General features: G+C 52.4%; 1 protein-coding gene across 1 annotated transcript in view; it reads right to left on the bottom strand.

Annotated features, from left to right (window-relative positions):
* Positions 1-3,198: 3,198 nt before the first annotated feature.
* Positions 3,199-11,052, bottom strand: part of ACAD10 (acyl-CoA dehydrogenase family member 10) — a 31,036-nt gene continuing 23,182 nt past the window's right edge. Inside the window, exons 15-21 of the mRNA XM_065417593.1 lie at positions 9,762-9,899; positions 9,005-9,095; positions 7,757-7,915; positions 6,379-6,551; positions 4,979-5,122; positions 4,479-4,556; positions 3,199-4,065 (exon numbers count right to left, since the gene is read on the bottom strand). Coding sequence (XP_065273665.1) covers positions 3,931-4,065; positions 4,479-4,556; positions 4,979-5,122; positions 6,379-6,551; positions 7,757-7,915; positions 9,005-9,095; positions 9,762-9,899 — 918 coding nt within the window. The 3' untranslated portion in view covers positions 3,199-3,930. The remainder of the gene's footprint in view (positions 4,066-4,478; positions 4,557-4,978; positions 5,123-6,378; positions 6,552-7,756; positions 7,916-9,004; positions 9,096-9,761; positions 9,900-11,052) is intronic.

Genomic DNA, 11,052 nt, shown 5'->3' with positions numbered 1-11,052 from the left:
GGGGCGAGCCGCGCATGCAGCCACGGGGGGGGGGCGCGGCTGAGCGGCCCGGGGGCGGGTCCGGAGCACGTGGGCGCGGGGAGCTGGCTGGACCGGCTCGGTAGCGGTAGCTAGGGCCTGGCGGGCTCCAGCGAGCTCCGTCCTGTCGCTCCCCGGCCCCGCTTTAGCTGCAGCAGCGCCAAGCTCGCCTGGCTAAGGGCGAACGGCCCCGGCTGGGCTCGCCTCTGCTGGCCCGCAGGCTAGCGCGGGGCTAAGGGGGCTGCTGCCCGTCCAAGCGCTTTGGACGCGTCGCCTCCGCTCATCCCCCCGCGAAGGGTCTGTCTGACCCAGGCAGGTCGGTGCCAGGTTTGCCAGGTGGGCACCGTCCACGTACTAGGTGACCAGAGAGCAAGTGTGAAAAATCCTGGGGGAATTAGGCGCCTATGTAAGACAAAGCCCTGAATATTGGGACTGCTGCCCCTATAAAATCAGGACATCTGGACCCCCTAAGTCCAGGGGGCTGTGGCAGGAACCAGGGCTTCATCTAATGCATCCCCTTACGGTCCGTGTCTGTCTCTATATTAGTTACTTGTATGTTCCTCATCATTATAGCACCTGGGCACCGCACGTCCTTTAATGTGTTAACACCCTTCTGAGTAGGGCAGTGCTCTTACTGTCCTACAGAAGGGGAAACTGAGGCACAGAGAGGCCAACTGCCTGGTTTGCCCAAGGTCACACAGGGAGGCTGGGGTGGAGCAGGGAATTTAACCTACATCTCCCAAGTCTCAGGCTAGTGCCCTACCCACTGGACCATCCTTCCTCATGTGTGTCTCTTGCACAATATTAATATGTAGGACCTGATCCTGCTAGTTGTGCCACACGGATGGACTCGCCCCCTCCCCTGAGCCGTATTGACTGCAACAAGGATCCAGGCCCAGGGGTCTGCCCAGGCCGAACAGCTCCACTCCTGAAGCCCCTGCCCAGGCTTCCTAGCCCAAGCCTCAACTTCAAAGCACTGTCTACACAGCTACTTTTGGAGCACTGGCTGAGCCCCGCTGACCCAGGGCTGTGGAACACGGACTGGGAAGCTCGTTCTAAACTGCATCGACGTACTTTTCAAAGCCTGCAGGTTTAAGCCAAGCCCCATGCCACTGCTCCCGGATTTCAGTATGTGCTAGTCAAACCTGAGCTCCCCTTTAGCTATGGGAAGTACATGCTGAGCTGCTTTGTGTGCGTCCCGGACAGAACGGGGCAGGTTACACAAGTCTGTGCACCAGATTATTCGGTTGGCTGCACTACAGCATTGAGTCCCGAGTTAATGGCAGAAGCTCCTGAGTGCTGTTCTGCATGTTTCCCTTATCTGCTGATCAGTGGAGGTGGAGGTCCATGTTCAGAGACTGAGATCTGGGAAGGCACTATCGGTGTGCTTTGCCTATCCAGCATATGGTGCCATCCTGCTGCTTTTGTAAATGCAGCAAGAGGTGGTGTCAGGCTGGCATCTTTTGTGGGGGGCTGGGATTCTTTGTTCCTCTTAGCCAGGGCCTGTTTGGGGGCTTTCTCCGTTCCCTTTCCCTGAGGATTCAGAACGTCTCTCTCAGCAGCACTAAATTCACACACACCCATTGTTGGGAGCCTGACTCTCTGGCCAAAGCAGTCTCCCTCAGGGAATGTGGCGGTGTGACAGAATATACCTGTGTTCACACCCACTGGAATAATGTTTGTACAAGGTTTGCCTTGGGAGGTATTTAAAAACTCATAATTTGCTGGTCTGCACTGTACCCCGGTAAATCACAGATGGCCATTCGGGATCTAATCCCTCCAAAGCCCCAAGAAAGATGGCAGGGTCGGGGGAAGGGATGAGTTCAGCATGAGGCTCGCAGGGTTGCTGCAGAGCCTAGCGTTCTCCAGAGCAGTCGTCCAGGTTGGCTGTGCACGTGGGCTATGGGCCAAGAGACTCGGTTCTGTCAAGTGGAGAATATAAAGCCAACTGCCTGTAAGACGGGTGGAATTCCATCCTCGGAGTCCGTGAGAACTAGGAGCTGAGCCAAGGCAGAGCAATTTGCTGCCGGCCCCACAATCCCCAGCTAGAATTGTATCTCTCCGTGCCATATTAGTTGCTTAATACAGGATAGGTCCCCTGAGCCCCGCAGTCATGCTGTGTGTCCCGATACGGCTGCCCGGGGCTCTGCTTTTTTTGGCCCTACTGGCAGCAGGGAGCGTGCTCGTTCTGCACACATCCACCGATGTCAGACACGCAGCCTGAGGGCTCATCTGCTCAACCGTGCCAGCTGCACTCTGCTTCCAACGACACCACTGTAAATCCGCTCCAGTCACTCTGGAGTCACTCTGGAGTTACAATGGCCCCTGGAGTATATTTTGCCCTCAACGCCCACCCTCCCTGTGCAAAACAGGCTATGCTGCCGCCCCCCACCAATGGAGGGGCTCGTCTCCCACACTCACCGCATTGCTCCTCCGTGTTTCTAGCCAGGGAACCGTGGGGCCTTGTTCTCAGGGCCTGCCACTGTTTGTTTTACAGAATCCCCCGGCAGAATGGCCCCCTGCAGGAGCTGGGGACAGGAACTGCACAGCAGGCTGGAGGAGCACATAGGCACATCAGGGGCTGCCCCGCACTTCTCCTGCAATACTGTAGCCTCCCTGCCCCCTCCATGAGGCCTATCACTGCGCTCCTGCCTCCGTCCCACACTCCCCCTCAGAGCTCCTCTCGCATACTGAAATGACCTGGTGCCAAGCACGCGTTGGCTGCAAGTTCAGCACCGTTTCAGAAACCCTGGTTAGAAGCGGCTCTGACCAGGTTTCCTTTATACTCCTCAGTGACCGGATGGGGGCGTTCGTGATGCTCTGGGATCCTTGTCAGCACATTTCAGACCAGAGCTGTATGCAAGCTGCGATGGGCCCTTTGGGTAGGTCTATACTGCAGCTGGGAGTGAGGCTCTGGCTAGCCACCCAAGTCCAAGCCCACCTGACCAACCCGCTGGGCCCAAGTCACCACCACGCTGCAACGCGCTCGCCCAGCTGCAGCGTGCACAGACGCTTTGTCTCTTCATGATCACTCAAGACCACCCAAAAGGGAAACCAACCATGCTTACGTGCATCTCTCCATTTGTCAGAACTGATCATTCCTGGGGAGGGGAGAAGGTATAAAACATTCTGGAAAAACGATTCAACGATTGCAGCATCAGGTGAGGCACACACAAGGAACCGGGTCCATTATTTTTATTCTGATTTGATCTGACGTTACTAACAAATGGCACAGAAATCAGCGCGATTCCTTCCATGATTCTTTTCTCTCCGCAGAGCGACGTGAATTACAGAAGTGTGATCAAGTGTATCCGGGTGGCAAATGGCAACCCCCACGCCCCAAACACAGCAAATCACAGAACTAGAGCTCGCGTCCTTGGCAGAGTCCTCAGGAGCCACCCAATTCCCCTCCTCACTTCACCCCAGCCTGGGCATCCGTCCCTTCCGAGGAGCAGGGTTCCCTTCGAACCAGTCAGCACCTCAGCCAACTGGGGCCTGATCTAATGTCCACTGAAGTCAATGAGTCTTTCCAGAGCAGGCCCCTGGAGGGGCTGCTGCTGGGTGACAAGACTCTTTCCTCTCCATCCCTGAAGGCTGACCACTTGCTAGCCCAGGAACCCTGAGAGCAGGGCCGCGACTCGCTGCCTGGAGCAAGGCCACTCTGAGTGGCTGAAGGACACATTTTCTGCTTTTTGTTCCACCACCAAATGAGCCCAGCATTAAAGCCAACTGGGAAGCACATTGCCTCAAGGGGTCTGGCAATCTGCAAGGACATAGAAATGAAAGCGCTATCGCCACCCACAAACACCCTGTGTTAATCAGAGTCCCCCCCTCACATTTACACATCCCAAGGCTGCAGCTGGGAAATTCCTCTTCCGCTTCCTAGTGGTGGTTTTTCACAGCGGGCCAGGGCTAGCGTTTCAGCTCCAATTTAGCGACTGCTGTCCTGTGAACTTCATCGGGTCCGTCGGCGAGACGCAGGGCTCGTGCCCAGGCAAAGAACTGTGCCAGTGGGTAATCGTTACTGAGACCTGCTGCTCCAAAGGCCTGCAACAAACCCATGGGACGTATGAAAAGGGCAGGACAATGCCATGATGGGAGCAGCAGAGCAAAGCAGGGACACTTAGAACTGTAGAAGCAGGAAGGCAATTTAGTGCTAGAAGAAGGTTCTCCATAGAATAGGAACAGTGTATAGGCAACAGCAGGACAAGTTTGCCCCACACCAGCTCCTGCTAATGTGCCTAAGTCCTGACCCCCAGGGATCACGTCTAGGAGGAAGAGGTCTGGCAGCAGTTTCCTCAGCCCAGGAGGCGAGGATAGGACTAACTCGTGAGTTGCAGGAGTTGGCTGAAAGCAGAAGAACCTTGGGGTTCCAAGCAACTGCTTGCTTTGTTTGGGCTAAACCCTAACCTTCTGGAATGGGAGAGAAATGAATGACAAGTGCACCATTCCCCGCTCACCTGTATAGCACGATCAATAACCCGCAGAGCCATCAATGGAGCCACCATTTTGATCATGGCGATCTCTAGAGCAGCTGCCTGTATAGAAACAGGATCAAACGCATCAGATCCATCCAGCTTGGTCAACCCTCCTCAGTCCTGGCTTGCAGCCCCTGCTATTCCCGTTCTGGTCTCCCCAAAACAATAGTATCAATGTACGTCAGGCTGGGCCTGCAGCCCCGCCACTCTCCCAGCCCTGGGCCTCTCCCGAACACAGACTGCCGTCATGCTGAGCTCCGTGTGATAATGCTGATGGGCACAAGGAGGAAATGCCCAAGCTCACTTTTAATTGGGAACCTCAGCAATATTTTTGCTCAGGCCTCCAGGGAGGAAAAGATTAAGCATTAGAGCTCCCCCATAGCGACCAGACAAGCTAAGCACACTAGGCCGAGCGCTGCAGTCCTCACTGTTCACTTACTCAGGCTGGTATTGTTAGCCCCCGGAGGGCCCCACCCACGCACCTTGTTGCCAGCTGTATCCATGAGGAGGGCAGCCTTCAGGACAAGAAGCCGGGCCTGCTCAATCTCAGCGCGGGACTTGGCGATGTCTTCCAGGATAGTGCCCTGTTCGGCTAGGGGTTTCCCAAAGGCCACACGAGACGTCACCTGCAATAGGCGCACACAGGGCTAAAGGCCTCTGAGCTTAAAGAGAGCTATTTTTGCTGGTGATAATATCTTACATCTGCAGAGAAGCTTTCATCCTGACTGCCCCTGCAAACTAGACAGGGACCCACTTCATCCATTGCTGGGATGCAGCCACCTCTGGGGTGCTACGTGGCTGCTGTCTGACAGGCACAGTGACACTACATGGCAGGTTGGGACAGGAAGTGAAGAATGCTGTATCAGATTGCCTGGGGAATTGTTTGGAAGGGTAACTGACACCCTGCCTAAAATGGAATTAACCAGGACTCAGGATTCAAGTCCTTCCAAGAGTGCAATAGCCGTCAGAATCTCAAGTTTCCAGATCCCCAAAAAGCAGCTACCTCTCCTCCCTGTGCTATACTGAAGCAGCATGGGGTGTAACAGAGGGACGGAATAGTGGAGAGCCTGAGAATGTGTTTAAAAAGGAAGATTTGGGTGACCACAATGGTTCTGGTGCCAGCGTCGGGATCCAATTGCCTCATGGCCAGGGAGTATCCGAGGATGTTGCTGGGCTTCAGCCCAGGGATATGAATTGCCTGGTTAGTTGCTGTTATGCGCACACTCTGAACTGACATGGGAAGGGCCCAGACGTTGGAGACAACTAAGAAGGGAAGCAGAGCTAGGGAGAGCAGAAGAGTTCAACCCTTCTGAGGAAATGGAAGGAGGAAGATTCAGAGTGTACTGGGGGCCTTATTTGGCTGAACAGAGCTGCAAACAGGGGCAGTCGATTTCTCTAATCACAAGAGAAATTCCCCACCCATAAGAAAAAGGGAAGCAATGGAGTGAAACAGCCCTTTGTCCAGGGAGTACTCAGTCAGGCGGGGAAACCCACTTGCTCAGGTGTGTTGCTCTTGTGAGGCTGTTCTTGTGAAATATTTATTTGATCTGAACTCTGACCCCTGCTAGAGATCGAAGGACTCCACTAATAACTAACTGTAGTTTGGCTTCCAACATCCACTGGTACGGGCTGAATTCACGGGTGGGGATTTGATGCTGGATGCAAGGCTGGATAAGTGGATTGTTTTCCACTACCCATGGCGCTGTGGGTGTCAGGAAGGTATGCAGCTGAAATGGATTAAAGGTGTTTACACGCTACAGTGATAGTCTGCTGAGAAATATGATGCTAGATCCAATCGGACTGAAATGCAGATAAGGCAGCACTTGGAATGCAGTTGCAGAAGATAACGGAGTAGAGGACAGGAACCTGCAGCAATACTCACTCGCTCCTTCATGAGCGCCAGCGCCCTTTCGGAATAGCCAATGAGCCTCATGCAGTGGTGGATCCGTCCGGGCCCTAGTCTCCCTTGTGCAATTTCAAAGCCTCGGCCAGGTCCCAGCAGTATATTTTCTTTGGGCACTCGCACATTTTCAAATAAGATCTCTCCATGGCCAGCTGCAAAGGGAGGGACAGAATGCACAGAGCTCAGCGGCATCACTCACTGGACACATGGCCGCATGCCGGAAGTTTGAATTCCTTCCCATTCCTCTCTTCCTGGCTCTTCCAGAGCCCACGCAGCTTTGAAATGGTCTCTCACCCGCCAGGAGCAGGCAAGTGAGCTAATAACTCGGGTTCTCGTCAGGATTAACAAACATTGAGGTTTGCTGGTTTCTTTCCAGTGCTCAAACAAAAAAAAATCAAAGCCAAGGCAGAAAGGTTGGTGGGAGGCTTTTCCCAGTTCTGTTATCAGCACTTTCCAGCTCCCCTCATCAGAGCCAGCCAATTCCTTGTTATTCCCAGCTCCCTGTAATTCCGCCTGCCCAGACTGTGGACAAGAAAGCGTGTCCAATGCTAAATGGACTGAAATACAGGTTTTGCTGTGGTTTCTCTTTGTCAAAGAGCCAGGAAACATCACTTAAAGACTCAACAGCTCAAAAGATCATCTATAGGGTTTTTTGGCTGAAAAAACTAATGAAGTAATTAAATACAACGTGATGTTAATGTCACTAGGATGTTTTAACAATGTGCTACAGGCTGTAGCGGGGAATGTAGCCCCAGGATTCCAGTATTTGCTTTAAAAGGAAGTAGCATCATAACATACTCCATGAATGATTATTTCTCATACCACTCGTCTACCTGTTCCTCTACACCTTTCACCCCCGAGCCTTACACAGTCAGTAAACTGCACTGACGCCTTGGGAGGCAGGGGTTATTGAACTGAGGCACAAAGAAGTCATGTGATTTGCCCACTGTGAATTGGTGGCAGAACTGGGAAGAGGACCCAGGAGTCCTGACTCCCAGTCCCTGCTCTGGATAACAGACAACCCTGCTCGACTATGTACCAGGGACAACGGAAGAGTGTGTGACTGACGTAAAGAACTGGGAGTCAGGAGACCTAGGTTCTAGTCCCAGCTCTGCCACCACCCCATGTGACCTCAGGCAAGTTATTTCCCTGCTCTGGGCCCCAGTTCCCTGATCCACAGGACAGTAATGCCCAAGTCATGGGATACAGAGAGGCAAGGCACAGTGGGGTCCCACAGAAGCTAGGGCCAGCGTATCAGAGGTGCCCACAACATGTGCCCTTTCAAAACCAGAATAATTCAGTGGACAAAGCGGAGCTGTCAAGGCATGTTACAAACTGAGCTAGCTCCTTGCCTCACCTGGGGGATCTTCTTCGCCAAATACACTGAGAGGCCTGGTGACTGTTATGCCTGGAGTGTCCATGGGAACTAAGAGCACTGACTGCTGTTTGTGGCGCTGGGCTTCAGGGTCGGTCTTCCCCATAAACACACAGAGCTGGCAGCGAGGATCCAGAGCCCCTGCCGGGAAAAGACACAATGAGAACTAGACTGACTGGTGCTGAAAACCTCAGGCCCAATCAATCCGCCGGGAACATCACTGATTGCAGCGAAGGCACATCGGGGTGAATTTGGTGCCTGTGTCTAATTCTGACTTAGCCCTTTAAGAGAGCAGAGCAAATCCAGCCATCTTAGCTGTAGCTAATTCAGGACATGGTTATTTGGTTTGATAGTTTGTTTCAAGAGTTAACAGAAGAGATGAGAGCTGGCGTGAGAACTCCAGGCTCTGATAAAGGCTCTGAAGTCCTTTATCCACAATTACTGTGGAATTACCAGGCAAATTCAAGATTTCCCACATCACCCCACCCATCCCTGTGATGGAGGGACCACCTGGAGGGGAGAAGGCTCTTCAAGGCTCATTCAGACCTTGGCCTCTCTTCTGGAACTACCAACATAGGTGCTCATTACTGCCTACTGGGAACTGAACAGAGACCACCTGACTCATTTCACAGCCAGCAACCAATGGATGGTAACAGCTAGCAGTCATTACTGACCCAGGTGGGATTAGAACTGGCTGCCTAGAGGTGAAAGCCTCACTATCCCATTAGCAACCCCATGTGCCACCAGACGCTCTGTAGTGTATGTTTAACTCGTCCAAAAAGGGGATGTTTTCCTAATGATTAACATAAAGCTGAAGACTGCAGCAAAAGCATTTCCCAGAGGGGCCATTGAGGGGTCACGGCAGCATCTAATGCACAAATGCCTGTAACAGTCACAACTGTACGTGAAACAGAACAGTGCTGTTTGAACTCTGCAGTCCCCGTTGGCTTAGCATATAGCAATTCTGCTCTCCATTACTCTGGCATAAATCCACAGTATCTCCATTCAAGACAGTGGAATTATGCTGGATTTACACTGGTGTAACTGAGATCAGACTCTGACCCTCCGTAAGCGAGGGTTGAGTGCAAGTCAGGGCCCAGGGCCCCTTTCAAGAACTGTTTTAGATCAGCACACTGGAGAAAAGGTCCAACAGGACAGCTTCACGCCATAGCAGGCAGCCATGGGAGCATGTGGCTCTGTGACGGAGACCGTGTGTGTATTGGAATGTACCTGAAATCCACCATTTATGCCCATTTAGAATGTAGAAACCCTTTTCTTCTACGACTGAAGCTTCGATGTTGGTGGCATCAGATGAAGCAACCTAAGTAGAAACACTTTCAGTTCCGAATCTGCCAGCTCCTCTCAGCCTCAGAGGGGCCGGAGAGACGTTTCAGACATCGGGTGGCTTGGGAGGCGAGAAGTCATGGCCGGAAGCTGGCACAGCTCAGCACAGCACTGCTGATGCACCCCAAAGGCTGGGAACCCCAGCTCAGCTGAACAACCGAGTGAGCAAACGCCTCTAAAAGCAAAGCTGGGGAGTCACACAATGGACTTCAGGCCTGACGCTTGGAAAGGCCTAGAAAGGGGTGCCCAGCCCCTCTGCCAATCAGGCCGTCAGCTGGTTGAGTCTGACAGCGAGACAGTAGTTTAATTAAAACACTTTGCTACACTTCATAATTACCACTAACTGCACAAGAGCACAGCTTAAGAAACATGGTGGCCAAGATTACTGGAAAGTGACTGGTGATTTTGAGTGCCTCCAACAGACACTTTAAACCAATGTGATTTTCTGAAATTGCTGAGCACCCCCCCTCTGAAAAGCAGGTCCCTTCGAAGGGCCTCAGGTTGGGCTCCCAAAATCACAAGCCACTTTTGAAAACCTTGGCCAGTGAGTAGAACAACTGCCAGCACTGAGAACAGGGCGAGCCGGTGTACGGTGTGGATCTACTCTACTCTATGGTGTGGTTGACTGGACAGCGATACTGACCTGCGGCTCAGTCATAGCAAAGCACGAGCGTATCTTCCCGTCCAACAGAGGCTGCAGCCAGCGTTCCTTCTGGTCTTCCGTCCCATATCGAACCAGCACCTCCATGTTCCCAGTGTCAGGGGCAGAGCAGTTGAATATCTGGAGGGGGGAAAGCCAAGCACCGGTCAGCACAGCAGAGGCATGTTTGTTGGGAAAGGGAGTTTGTAGGTCAACCTCAAACTGCACAGCTACTCCTGACTGCCAAACGCCCATTCCAAAGCATCAGGGAATTTAGACGACACAAGCTCATGCTGCTTTCAAAAGGCCAGAGCTAAGGGCGGGGTGGAAGCTGCATTGCAGAGACAGGTCCCCGAGCCAGCACACAGCAGAATGCGGAGGGGGCTAGCGCACCTGGGGCTAGCGCACACTGTAGCATACAGATGATGTTTTCTTATGGTACATAGAAATGTAAGTGGACCCAAAAATCTGTTTCCTAAAAATGGCTTGACAATAACCAAGTAAAATACGAGTGAAGTGAAGGGAGCCAATTCAGAAGCCACTTAGAGATGAGTTACAGCAGAACCCCAGGTCATGTGTAAACACAGTTTGATCCTAACTGGTTTTTACACGTGTTTTACATCAAATGTTAATGTTTTGAAAAATGCGCTCTCTATAGCGGGGTCTCAAACTCCCGGCCCGCGGGCCATCTGCGGCCCGAGAATCTCCCCACTGCGGCCCACAGAGGAGAGACCCATGTAGCCACACTGCCGGCTCTGTCTGCTACAGGTGCCGCCCCCGCAGCTCCCATTGGCTGGGAGAGAGGGACTGAGATACCATCACTAGTCGCCGGGCAGAGTCAGCCATGGAGGCAGCATCATTAGTTGCTGGGCAGAGTCAGCCATGGAGGCAGTGTCACTTTTTTCCACAATGAATATAAACAAGTCAAAATACCAAACACAACTATCTGATGCACACCTGGCTGCAATCCTGAAGGTTTCCACTGCTCAGTCACTGAGGCCAAACATCAACACACTGACAGAACTGAAGCGTTGCCAGGTGTCTGGCAAACACTAGAAACTCTCGGGCAGGCGAAGAATTGTATCAAGTTGTATGACAGTTTTATTATTTCTAAGAAATTCGAAATAAAAAATACAATATACAAATACAATTCTGAACACCATCTTCAGTGACATTATTGGCCCGCTGGGAGGATTTGAGGACTGGAACTGGCCCTAAGGTAAATTGAGTTTGAGACCCCTGATTTATAGTGATTGGTTTGGCATTTACACACGTTAATTGATATGATGCCTAA

The sequence above is a fragment of the Emys orbicularis genome, chromosome 16 (genome assembly GCF_028017835.1).
Source record: "Emys orbicularis isolate rEmyOrb1 chromosome 16, rEmyOrb1.hap1, whole genome shotgun sequence".
Classification (NCBI taxonomy): domain Eukaryota; kingdom Metazoa; phylum Chordata; order Testudines; family Emydidae; genus Emys; species Emys orbicularis.
Note: the sequence above shows the minus strand (reverse complement) of the source record. Positions and strands in the feature narration are given on the sequence as shown.